This window comes from Balaenoptera acutorostrata, chromosome 16 (genome assembly GCF_949987535.1).
Source record: "Balaenoptera acutorostrata chromosome 16, mBalAcu1.1, whole genome shotgun sequence".
Classification (NCBI taxonomy): Eukaryota; Metazoa; Chordata; class Mammalia; order Artiodactyla; family Balaenopteridae; genus Balaenoptera; species Balaenoptera acutorostrata.
Window position 1 is genome coordinate 684,375 of NC_080079.1, and position 13,045 is coordinate 697,419.

Below are 13,045 nucleotides of genomic sequence, written 5' to 3' on the forward strand. Positions count from 1 at the left end.
ACCTACAGGCCATTATTCTTCATGAATATAGATGGAAAAAATTTTAAACAAAATTTAGAAAATTAAGTGCAACAATGTATAAAAAGGATTATATACCAAGTTGAGGTTATCCCAGGACGTAACATTCAAACATCAATCAATTTGGTTCACCATATATTTTTAAAAATTAAAAATAAATTATCATCTTAATAGATGCAGGAAAAGCATTTGGCAAGATCCAACATCCATTTCTGATTTAAAAAAAAAAAAAACTCTTAGCAAACTATTATAGAAGGGATCTTCCTCAATCTGATAAAGGGCATCTATGAAAAGAACTAGAGCTCACATGTTGAAAGATTGAATGCTTTCCCCTTAGGTGAAGAATAAGACAGCAATGTGTCCTCTACCACTTTGATGCAGAATTTTATTAGAGTTCTAGCCAATTCAACAAAGCAAGAAAAAGAAAAGCGTCCAGACTGGAAAGGAAGAAGTAAAACTGTCTTTGTTCACAGCGAACATGGTCGTCTGTATAGAAAATCCTGTGTAATCTACAAAATAATAAAGCTATTAGTACTAAGGAATGAGCTTAGTAAGGTTGCAGGATACAAGAACAATATACAAATATTAATTGTATATTTCCATATACTAGGAATGATCAATTGGATATTAAAAATTTTAAAACAACACCATTTATGACAGCATAAATATGAAATTTGACAAAAAAGTGAAAACTCGTACCCCGAGAACTACAAAACATTGCTGAGAAAAATTAAACAATACCTAGATAAATGGAAAGATCTATCAAGTGCATGGCTCAGAAAACTTGACATTATTAAGATGTCAGTTCCCCCCTAAATTATCTGCAATCCTGATCAAGATACTGTGGGGGTTTTGTTTTGTTTTTTGGGTTTTTTTTTAGAAATTGACAAAGTGATTTTTAAATTTATATGGAATTTCAAAAGACCTAACATAGCCAACACAACTTTGAAAAAGAAGAACAAAGTCGGAGGACTAACACTACCTGATTTTAAGACTTACTGTAAAGCTACAGGAATTGAGACTGTGGTTTTAGTGTTAAAAATACACAAACATCAGTGGAACGTAATAGAGAATCCAGAAATAGACACATGCACATAGACAGAAAACTGACTTTCAGCAAAGGTGCAGAGAGTTCAGTGAACAAAGTCCCGTCGTTAGAACAGTGGTGCTGGAGCAACTGGACGTCTGCATCCAAAAAATAAACTTCAGTTCTTACCTCACACCATATGTAAAAATTAACTCAAAATGGATCATAGGCCTAAATGTAAGAGCTAAAACTATCAAACTTCTAGAAGAAAACAGGAAAATACCTTTGCGGCCTTAGGTTTAGTAGATGAAGATTTCTTATGTATGACACCAAAAGCATGATCCATCAAACAATAAATTTATAAATTGGACTCTGCTCTTCAAAGACACTATTAAGAGAATGAAAAGACAGTCGACAACTGGGAGAAAACATTTGCAAATCATTTATCCGACAAAGGTCTTGTCTCCAGAGTATAGAAAGAACTTGCAAAACTTAGTAAGACATAAACAACCCAATAAAAACAGACCAAACATTTGAACAGACATTTCTCCAAAGAAAATATGTGGATGGTAGATAATCAGGTGAAAAGATGGCCAACGTTATTAGTGAGTCAGGGAAACGCCGATTATAACCACAGTGAGAAACCGCCGCACACCTGTTAACATGGTTACAACTTGAAAGACCGACCACACTGAATATTAGCCACGACCTGAGGAACTGGGACTCTCCTACGCTGTTGTGTTGGGGACACAGTGCGTGCAGCCACCTTGGAAAATGGTTGGGCAGTTTCCTGAAGAGTTAAGCACAGGCCCGCCGTATGCCCCAGCCATCCCGCTCCTAGCGGTTTACATTCATGTAAAATCCGAGAAAGTGCAAGCTAACCTGTAGACCCAGAAAGTAGCCACACGTTTGCCTAAGAAGGAGGAGGTTGAGGAGGAGGGGGGAGGGGGGTTTGGGGGCGAGGGAGCAGCCGTCATCCTCGTGGGTATGGACGAGGATGGGCGTGGGTATCCACACGTCAGGACGCGCGCGCCTGTCGGGGCTGAGCCTCAGCAGGAGCGCCCGCGCCGTGACCGCCCGCGCGCGTCTCAGTTGCAGAACGTCAGCACCCCTCGGATGAGGAGGCTGGCGCACCTCAAGCTCAGCCTCGTGGAGGTGTGTCTGGACACGCTCCAGCTCACGTGGGAGGAGACGCTGGAGCGGCAGGTGGAGCGGGGCTCTGTGCACAAGCTGCTGGCCGACTACCTGCACAGCCCCAGCGACTACACTTCTGTCGGCCTGGTAACCGTCCACGGACACTCGCTGGTCCCCCGGGGCCCCCACCCACGGGGGCTGTCGTGCTGTGGTGGGGTCTCCACCTCCGTGTGCCTGACGTGCAGACCAGCCACTGGGAGTCCAGGAGGCCAGGTTTCACAGGCCTCCCCCTGAGGTCGCTGACCAGAGTGGGTTCCCTGCCCCGGCAGCTCCCAACAGTTCCCAGCAGCCCCCAGCAGCCCCCAGCAGCTCGGTGGGCCTCAGAAAGGCCCCGTCTAATTGGCTAATGAAAGCGGGGTCGTACTTGGCGGGGGAGGCCCCCTGTGCACAGACGGCTTCCCTTCCCAAGGCGCGAGTTTGCTCTGACGCTTATGTCGTCACAGTAAGGAGTCCATAAAGGTCAACTGCAGTCTGTTAAGAAAATAAGCTACATTTGCGAAATACTTGTTTTAGGGAAACATGTCCTGGCATTTTAGACTTGGTCTTAGATTTCATGAAGTATGAATCAAATTAATTTGATTTAACTCTAAATGAATCAAATTAGTCCTAAAATGGAACTGCATACAAACTCATGTCCTTGTCAGTCAGCCCCAAATTAAGGTTCTATCAGCAGACTTCAGACCCTCCCAACACCTGAGCCTCGGAGACCCTCGCCACAATGCATGGCGTGTTAGAGGGTGGGTCCTGGTGGGGAGGGGCCGCAGCAGTGGGCCTATTGCGTTTCCGGGCGGGGATGGGGTAACCGAGGCGGTTTGTCCCTGAAGAAGTGGTTCACCCTGAAGCGGACCCTGGCGCACACCGTGCTGGCCCAGCTGGGGAGCTTGCGGCCACTGTGCGCCGGCTGCGTGGAGCTCCGCGCCCAGCTCCTGGGCCTGGCCGGGAAGGCCCTGCACCTGTTGGCCGTGCACACAGACCCCCTGCGCCCCGCCTTCTACTGGGAGGAGAGCCTCTTGGTACGTGCTTCTGCTTCTGGCTGGTTCACAAACCTACCACCTACGCTTAAAAAACAGAAACAAGATATTCAGAGCTCACCTGACCTCAGTAAGAACTGAGGTGGCAAACAGGTCTCGAATCATCCCCATCAAGAAGGGCGATGTGGGCTATGGCAGGAGGGAAAGGGCAGCAGCAGCCCGGCCCGGGGCCCGCAGGGAAGGACAGAGACAGGGACTTCGGGGACAGGCCCAAGGAGGGGTGGCAAACGGGTGGGAGAGGAAGGGCAGGCACGCGGCTGGTGCTGGTCCGAGGGCAGGACGGACCCATCCTAAGTGGGGCATCCCACCCCACCCCAAATGTGGGTGTCCCTGGTGTCTCCCTCACCCTGGCAGCTCTGCATCTGGGCGTCTGGCCTGTACCTGAGCACTGGGCCTGCATCCTATAGCACAGTGGGGGGCCCTGCCTACCTTGCTCCCTCCCCTGCCCCCTCACTCCCCTCCACCCCCGCCCCCCTCACTCCCCTCCCCCGCCCATACGGTCTGGTCCGGTGAAGCCCTGACCCCAGCAGCTGCTTCAGTGCACGGAAGCCCACACCCTTCTCTCCAGCACTCCCCACCCCCCACAAGGCTGCCCAGCAGGCCTGGCGCCCCTCGGAAGGAGCTCTGGTGACAGCCACTGCCCCCGCTGGCCGTGGAAGCTCCAGGTCACGGTCCTAACCACCTCGGCAGATGCCACCTCCTCCAATTGGAAGGCACCTGCTTGGCGGTGCAGCCAGGCTCATGCCCGTAGACCCTGCTCTTTTAGGAGACCCCCCAGCCCCGAGCAGCCAGGCGCCACACCCCTGTGTGATTTGGGGCTGGTGCTTCCACTTCCCTGACCCAGCTGGGTGTGCAGGCCCTGGGGTCAGCCCGAGACTGTCTGTCCTGGGTCTCCAGGCCGCAGGACGTGACTCCCATTCGGATGAATTGATGGCGTTTGGCCCCTTGTCCAACCAGAGCAGGTGTCTCTGAGTCAGGCAGACGCGGACCAGATACACAGCTGCTTTCCGCGCGGGCGTCCCGTCTGTGAAGCGGCCCTCACCACACCCCGACTCGGAGGGGCCGCCGGGGAAACGTGTCCCCCAGGCCCCGCTTCGTGTCGTGTCCCCTCAAACCCAGGGCTCCCCTTCAACCCGAGTCCTCCTGGGCCTGCTGCCCCCTAGGCAGGTTCCCCTGGCATCCTGAGGACCGCGTCAGGGTGGCTGGTCCTGCAGACAGGAGGGCCTCGTTTGTGCCTCTGTCCCCCGGGCCCCTGGGGCAGACTGGCAGCTGGCTCCCCGGGTCCTGGCCGGCCTGATGCCGGGGGAGGTGATTTTGAAGGACTGAAGGGAGTGAGCACAGAAGGCCATTGGCCTGAGGCTGCCGAGGCCCCACCCGGGCTGCGCCTGCCAAACGCCAGGCTCTTGGGCCAGGGTCCTGCTGGTCACCTAATCAGCGAGATGCCGGCCCGGCGCCCACAGCGCCCCCACGCAGGGATCCCACAGAGACGCCTGGCCCTGGCGGGCACTGCCGTCCGTGCTGACGTGCGGGCCGACCGGAGGTGCGTGTTCCGTAGGGGGGCGCTGAGCTGAGCAGCCTCAAGTGTCTGGAGGTCATCCAGGAGGATGAGGAGCGCGAGGGGCCCTACGGCGACCTGCTGGCCTTCAGGGCCACCCCCGAGGAGCACGGCGGGAAAGGCTGGGATCTGAAGGTACCCCTGCCCCAGCCCCAGCCCCGCCCCGGGCGCACCCTACCCGCAGAGCCGGCCTGAGCCTGAGCCTCACCCCGCAGAGGAGGATGGCGCTGGCCCGGCGCTACCTGGCCCAGGCGTCCGAGGTGCTGCTGCAGTGCCTGCAGGTAGCCCTGGGCGGCAACCTCCTGGACATCGCCGCAGCCGCCAGCCTGGAGATGGTGGGGTGTGTCGGCACCCTGGACCCCGCGGCCACCTGCCAGTTCCTGGCGCTGTCTCAGGTGCGCCTTCCGCAAGGTCCCCCTTAGCCACTGGGGAGAAGGAGGGTCCCCGAGACACTGGTGCTCCCTCCGTTGGTGGCCCCGCCAGCCAGGCTGCAACTGGGCTCTGCCTTAAGGATGGCGCTCATTGGAGGAAGCACTGTGGGCACCAGGAGAAGGGGGCCGGCCCCCCGAGGTTGCCCGGAGGCTCGTGGGTGCGGGCGCAGCGGAAGCCCTCCAAGCTCGTGTTCCTGAGACTTAGGGCAAGAGCGCCGAGCCCTCCTCCCTGCGTCCTGAGCTGCAGGCCTGCAGGCACAGCGGTGAAGGTCCGGCCTGGCCTTGCCCCGCAGCTGGGCCGGCCGCCAGGAGGAGCACCTGGGCGCCCACCCGCCCTGGACGGCGCCCGGGCCCCTCAGCAGCCTCCGTGGTCTGTTTCAGAGCTGCTCGGCCTCGGAGGGGATGCGAGATGTCCTGCTCACGGCCACGGCCAGCACCAGCAGCTCCCAGCTGGCCGCGCTGCTGCAGCTCCAGCACAGGCTGAGGCGCCAGGAGAGGACGTCCACCAGCCTGTTTGCCAGCGTGGAGCAGAGACTGGCTGCCATATCCAAGGTGCCCAAGCTAGGGACGCCCTGGACCCTGCCCCTGGCCCCGCGGCTCTGCAGACACACTCGGGCCGAGTCCAAATCCTGGCTTGCTGTGTGGTTCTGGGAGGGTCACTCAACCTCTCTGAGCTGCAGCTTCCTCATGGGCGCGGTGGGGGGCTAGCAGCCCACCTCCTCGGTGACAGCGACAGTCAGCGAGCTCGCAAGTACAAATGCCCAGGGGCTGCAGCAGGCCGCGGAGGGGACGGTACCCCGGGGCTCTGCTTTCAGCCCTCGCTGTGTTTGAAGAAAAGTTTTATACTCCGTCAAGTCTTAGAGTTTCATTTTGAAAGAAATTTGCAGAGCATGGTAGCTAATAGCACCTCCGCTTTCATTTGGACTAGCAAATATGAATTGGAGATTTAAAGAAATTAAACTTGATGAAACTCAACAGAGAAAACAGGCCCGGATGCTCTGGTCAAGTCCACCCTCCTCCTTCCTGGGGCTTCCACGGTTACTCGCATGGGCCGACCTCCTATCCCTTGACCCAGGCTGCTTTCCTCCTCTTGACCTCTGAGGACGGGGTGACCGTGGTGGGGCCGTCCTGTGCGCCGTGGCTGTTTAGCGGCAGCCTGGCCTCCAGCACCTCCCCAGGTGTGACAACCAAAAACGTCTCCAGGCCGAGAGCCAGTGCCGTGACCCAGGGACGGGAATCCTCCCTCCTGCGGGGCGGAGGCAAGACAGGGTGCAGGCTGCGCTGGGCCAGGCCAGCCTGGCGGAGGCGAGAAGCAGGGCGTGAACCGTGAAGACACTAACAGGTGAGAACCCGTGAGCGTTCTGCTCAGATGCCTCGCTGGAGGGAAACGGCCCAGGAGCCGGTCAGCGCCGACCACCGTCCTGAATCCGTGAGCACGAGTGATGCAGCCTCAGAGGCGCAAGAGAGAACTGCCAGAGGCAGAGCAGCCGCAGACAGACCCCCGGCTCTGCGGGGGGGCTGCAGCCGCCCTCTTGGCTGCTGGCATCACGAGCAGATGAAGAGCAGTGGCCTGCAGAAGCGTGTGGGGCGTCCGCGAGTGCAGGAGGCGTGGCCAGCCCTGGGCCACGAGAGGCCTCAACAAGTTCCAAAGCGCTGAAGTCATTCAGTTTGCTTTCTAACCACAAGGAACTTAAAACAGAAATCCGTAACTAAGAGATACCTGTAAAACATACAACTGCCTTGAAATTAACCAGTATGTCTATCATCATCAGTTGGTCAAAGAGGAAATCACGATGGAATTTAGAAAATATTTTAAACTGACTCAGAGAATAAAAATTCTATATATCAAAACCTAGGAGACTTGTCTAAAACAGGGCGTGGAGGAAAAATACAGCCTTGAATACAAAAGAGAGTCTTAAAAACAGTGATTTAAGCTGTAATTTCAAGAAGCTAGAGTAAAAAAACACCTAAGAAAAATGGAAAACAAATAAGAACGAGAACAGCAGAAGCCATGAAATTAAAGCACACTTACGGCAGAGGAAATCAGTCATGACAAGTGTTGGTTCCAAAGAGAAGACTAATAAAATTGATAAACACTTAGAAAGACCTGATAAAGAAAAAAGAGAAAGAAAACAAAAATTTCAGTATCGGTAATAAAAAGACATCACGAGATCCTTCAGACATCAAGAAGCTAATAAGAGACTATTTTTTTATAACCTTACTCTAATAAATTTGACAATTTGGATGAAATGGACAAATTCCTCCAAAAATATTACCTACCAAAGCGGACAGAATGGAAAATCTGAATAATATCGCTTCAAGAAATGAAACCTTTTATTAAAAACATTCCCACAAAGAAAACCCCAGACCCAACTGCCTTCGCCAATAAATTCTTCCAAACATTGAAGGAAGAAATAATCCTTCAAAACACTTCCAGAGGATAGGAGTAAAAGGAATACTTCCTAACTGTCTTTAAAGAGACCCAGTGAGCCTCGATACTAGAAACCTAGCAAGGACGTTACATGGAAGGAAAATCTCTTTCATCAACGTGGACACAGAGTATTAGCAAGTAAAATCCAGCGATTATAAAAGGGATAATACGTGTGGATCGAATGGCTGTGTTCCATGTGGTTTAATATTTTTAAATCATTCAATATAATTCACCGTATTAACAGGAGGAAAAGGAGAAAATCGTAAGATCATCTTGATAGATGCAAAAAAACCATTTGTCAAAATTCAGCACCAGTCTGTGATTTCAAAAAATCAAGATAGAAGATAATTTTCTTAATTTGATAAAGAATGTCTTTAAAACTCCATAGCAAACATCAAATTATATACTAAAATTTTGAAAAATTTTCTCCTTGAGTCAAAATGACACAAGAAAGCTATCACTGCTTCTATTCAATGGACCAATTAGACTCAAAAAAGGAATAAAAGGCAGAAGCACTGAAAAGGAAGAAGTAAAACGGATTATTCACTATCAACATGATTGTGGGCCTTGAAAGTCATACTCTCTCTCGATAACAGATTTAACATGCAGATTTGGCAGGTCTCTGCTGAAGGCTGTAAACATGAGTTGCATCTCTACATGCCAGTTACAAACAAGCAGTGACAATGTCTGAATAATACCGTTTTCAGTAACATCAAAAACAATCAAAAAGCTAAGGAAAATCTAACAAAAGATACACGTGACTTCTACCATGAAAACTGCAAACCTTCCTAAGGAAAATTCAAGAACTATGTAAGCACAGAGGCAGCTGTGTTTGTGGGGGAAGGCTCTGTATTAAGATGTTTGTAAGGAAATGCCAGCTTACTATACAAGATATCAAGACCTATTTAAAGCTATAGAAGGTAAGACAGCGTGGCATTGGCACACAAATGGAGAAAATGACCAATGGGACAAGAAAACGCCCAGAAACAGACCCACCACCCACACCTGACAGATGTCAAGCGCGACACTTAGGGCAGAAGAGCGGATGGTGCAGCCCTGCACGAAGGGCAGCTCTACCTGAGAAGGTAACACAGCAGAGCTTTCAGAAGAAGCTTTAAGGGGACCTCTTCATGCCTTCGGAGTAGGTAAGACTTACTATGCAGGAGACAGAGGTGCTAACCGTCAAGGGGGGAACGATCAGTTGTACTGCGTTGACAGTAGGAACTTGTGTTCATCAAAACCATATACCCAGGAGTCAAAAGGCAAGCCCCAGAGGAGATACAACACACCCGAGAGGCCAGGGGCTGGTGTCCTGTGTGTAGACAGGAGGTGCCCCTCTCGGCAGGAGAAAGACTGACTCTCCCACAGAAAACAATCACAAGACTGGAATTTCACAAAAGATACCCAAGTGGCCAGTAAACTTTTTAAATGACGCGCAAGTTAACTGGTCATCAGGAAAATGGGAAAATCAAAACCCCATTCAGAGACTGCTAGACATCCACCGGAAGGGCTGAAAGGGAACAGGTGCAAAGCCCCAAGGGCGGGAGAGGAGGCGGGGCCCTGGCGGGGATGGGGCCCGGCGGCCCCTTAGAAGCGATGTCCCCCAGCAACTCTCCCCTGCGGCCGGTGGCCCCCAAAGAACAGACATCACAGCAGCATTTGTGGCGCAAAAAGGGAGGCCCACCCAGGTGCCCAGTGGCCACAGAAGGGATGAGAAGTGGTGCCCTCCCGATGGGACACTCTGCAGGCAGCAGAGGGCAGCAGGGCCAGCCGCCACGTGCGCCAGCCCGGAGGGGTCCGGGCCCCGCACAGCGGGCCGCCCGAGCTGCGGAAGCCTAAGGCCCCTCCCCTGGAGCGCGGCCGTGGCCCCTGTGAGCAGCCCGCAGCCTCCCGAGCGCGGCTCCCACGGCTTCCTGTGTCCGCGCCGCCGGGGCGAGCGTCCCAGAACCCGCTCCGCACCGCCGTGGGCTGGAGTGCGGACGCTGGTCGGCTTCGGCAAAGCTGAAGCTCATTTCATCCGAAAGTGCGGAATGGGCTTCTGAGCAGCCGCTCCTCTTTGGGGAGGCGGCCCGCGGGGTGCTGTGCGGCCCCCGCTGCGGACCCTTCCCCGCAGAGAAGGGGGGACCCGGGTCAGGGCAGGGGGAACCGCCGGCCGCCCCCGCCCCTTGCGGCCTGCGGGCCGGGAAGCGCGGGTGCTGCGCCTGCCCTGCCGGTGTCTGCGCGGGGGGCGCCGGGACTGCGGGGAGCGGAGAGGGCGGCGGCTGTGCTGCAGGACGTGCCGGGGCTTCTCCGTGCGCCTTTGGGCTCGGTGCCTTTGCCGGTGTGCGCGGCGGGTCGGGCTCTGGCGGTACCAGCGGAGCCAGTGTCCGGGGCAGCGGTGAAGTCCGCGTGCGTCTGCTGCCTCCTTGTGGCGGCGCCCGGCGCTGACTCCTGACTGCCCCCCGCAGGCTTGGCAGAATCTCCGGGTCACCGAAGAGCATTTTAACTTCTTGAGTGAAATCCCTCCCACTTTTCGGATCCTCTTTCTGCACCACTCACGGGACAGGTGAGGCCTCCTCTCTCGTGTTCTCGGGCCTGCTACCCAGGCTTCTGCCCGCTAAGGTCCCTGTGGACACAGCGCAGGGGCTGCCAAGCCGAGGGACAGACACAGGCCGGTGGCGGCTGCCCGCTGGGAGGTGGGGGGACCGTCCCTCTGCCACGATGGCCAGGCTGGCCCGTACGACCCGGGGAGGGGAGAGGGCACGGTGCCAGCTCCCGCCAGCGCGTGGCCCTGGTCTGAAGTTCGCTGCTCAAGTGGGGCAGAACCCAGGGTCTGGGGAGAAGCGGGTGCCCCAGCCTCCGGCAGCGCCGCACACAGAGCCCCCAGGGGCCTGTTTGAACCCTGTGTCTGACTTGGCCGGGGCGCCGCAGGGAGGGGGCTCCTGCTCCCGGCAGGGTGGGTACGTGGCGCAGAGTCGGCCTGGCGGGGGCTCCTCTGGGACCCCCGGAGCTGGGCTTTGACCCCGCCCTGCGTCCTGCCGACAGGACCCATCTGTACGGCGCTGCCTACGAGAAACCCAAGCTCATCCCTGCAGCCAAAGGCAAAGCGCTCCAGGTCGGGGGTGAGTTCTGCCGGAGCACCGCCCTCGGGGTGCGTGCAGGGGTGCGCCCACCGGCGCCAAGGCCGAGCGTGCGCACGCGTTCCCACCCGCGGTCCCCTCAGCCCCGGGGGGCGTTCTGCGAAGCTGCGTGTGGGGACAGCGGCGGCGTCTGTCTCTGCAGGCTCCTGCAAGGTGGCTCGGGTGGCCGTGAGCCCGGCCGCCTTCTCCTCCCTGTTGGCCAGTGCCCGGCGTTTCCGGGAGCACGCCCAGGCCGAGGCGCACAGTGAGGACACGGCCCCGAGCCCAGGCTTGGTGAGGCCCCGAGCCCGGTGCCAGGGCTGCTCCCACCCCGCAGGGCAGGGTGGCGAGGCCTGGGCGAGGACCCCCCCCACCCCAGGCGCTGCTGGACCCCGGGTCAGGCTCCCCGACCAGGCACGGGGCCAATCCTGCTCTGAATCCTTGAGCCAAGTGTGATGCAGACGCCTCCACGATGCTGGCCGAGGGGGCGGAGGGTGGGGGGGGGCGCCTGGCTGCTGAGCTGGGCCTGTCCTGGGGGGTCGCCGGCAGGGTCCCGCCCCTCTTCCCCTCTGACACCTCTGACTGCGGCTGTCTTTGGGTTGAGAAGGAGTCAGAAGGCGTGCCCCTGAGAAGGGAAGAACACTCTCTGCAGAGGTTCGCGGAGGTCGTGAAGCCCATGGAGGAGTATCTGAGGCCGCTCTTCCCGCTGCTTAGCTGCCCCCCGGAAGCCAGGTACCCACCCATCAAGGGCTGATTCCTGAGGCTTCAGGGACTGAGGGTGCGGAGAGCGGGCGCCGTCTGGATTGCCCGAGCCCTCGGGGTGCAGGGTCATGTCGTCTCTCTGTCCCCACAGGTGCACACAGGTGCACACAGGTACAGGGAGCGATGGGCGTTGTGACAGCCAGGGTTGGGGTGGGCGGGCTGGGGGCGCGGCCTGGAAGCACTCCCTGAGTCCCAGGACCAGCTGAGCGACTGGCTGTGGGCGTGTGAAAGTCAGAGCTGTTTCCTTCGTGGAAACTCGCGTCTCTGAGGCCATAGTGGGCTTCTCTCTGTGCTGAATCGGACCATTCGATTAAACGGCAGACGTGCACAGGCTCTTTGAGAATAGAAGCCCGGGCTCTGTCCGCCTGCCGTCGGGAGGAAGTCTGGCCCTGCTTGAAACCTTTTCTGGGGGCGTCCCCGCCGTGCAGGCCCCTGCCGCCCTCTGAGCCGCTGGCCTGGGTGTGGGAAGGAGGGGAGAGCACGGTGAAGTGCCTGGCCCCTTGGGTCTATGTTGGTGGGAGAGAAGGTAGAGGGGTCGGGCACATGAACTTCCCTGATTGGCCGGCAGGTCAGAGCGTCCTGAGTCCTGTGTGTTCACGTCCTGTGTGTTTTCCCTGCCCCATCTCCGGAGACCGGTCCCCAGCAGCGGGCTGGGAAGGTCTTGTGGCCCTCACTGCCCTGGTGGGAACAGCCTGAGGAGATGCTGTCCTTGTTCTCAGTGATTCTCATGGAGTTTTTAAAACCTGAATCTCTGCCTTTGCCTTTCAGAGCACCGATTCCCACAGTTGTTGGGGATTTGGGAAAATACAAGGGCAAAGACAAGGAGAGGAAAGTGTCCCTGCCGCAGGGTGAGTGGGGCCCCAGGTCCGCGTCTGTGGGCTGGAGGCCGGCAGAGCCGCGCTCTCTGTGCTGCAGCGGGGCCGGCGGGGGCAGCCTTCCGGAAGGTTCGCGCCATCCCGCCGCTGCCCACGCGGCCACAGATGCCCTGCCCTGCCGGATGCCCGGGCGAAAACCACGGTGACGTCCCCGTCACCCTCCTGAGCACGTCAGACGGCAGGAGGGCAGCTGGGCCTCCCGGGTCAGCAGTCTGCTGATTTTCCCAGTGGAAGGTGAAATGCTCTTGTTTTGCTCCCCGCCACCCGCCCCGTGGCTGAGGCACCCAGAGCCCGAGGTCCCAGCGCCGCGCCAAGTGTGCGCGGCTGTCAGGAACGCAGTGACCACTTGTGTGACCTGAGCTTCTGCCCTAAAAGTTCCCAGTTGAAAACCTGCTGGATTTTAAGTAACTTGACCTGACTTTGCAAACACATCAATTCCATTGACATGTCTGGGGGCCTCAGCCTTTGCACCGGTTTCCTGACGGCTGGAGAAGCCGTGGTGTCGCGGGGGCACCCCTACCCTCCCCCTAACGGAGCTGTCCCGAGGCCGTGGCCCCTGTCTGGGCAGTCCTTGGGGAGGGGGGTCAGTGCAGATGTTCGTCCCTTGAGGGCCGCGGAGCCTG

At 56.7% G+C, this 13,045-nt stretch overlaps 1 protein-coding gene across 3 annotated transcripts in view; it reads left to right on the forward strand.

Moving 5' to 3' along the window:
* The window catches only part of CFAP46 (cilia and flagella associated protein 46), an 87,242-nt gene that overhangs the window by 64,566 nt on the left and 9,631 nt on the right, over positions 1-13,045 (forward strand). For all 3 annotated transcript variants that reach the window (XM_057531153.1, XM_057531155.1, XM_057531156.1), the window contains 10 exons: positions 2,138-2,326; positions 3,064-3,252; positions 4,826-4,960; positions 5,041-5,220; positions 5,638-5,808; positions 10,135-10,232; positions 10,712-10,788; positions 10,949-11,079; positions 11,393-11,517; positions 12,316-12,395. In XM_057531153.1, the coding sequence (XP_057387136.1) occupies positions 2,138-2,326; positions 3,064-3,252; positions 4,826-4,960; positions 5,041-5,220; positions 5,638-5,808; positions 10,135-10,232; positions 10,712-10,788; positions 10,949-11,079; positions 11,393-11,517; positions 12,316-12,395 (1,375 nt within the window). The remainder of the gene's footprint in view (positions 1-2,137; positions 2,327-3,063; positions 3,253-4,825; positions 4,961-5,040; positions 5,221-5,637; positions 5,809-10,134; positions 10,233-10,711; positions 10,789-10,948; positions 11,080-11,392; positions 11,518-12,315; positions 12,396-13,045) is intronic.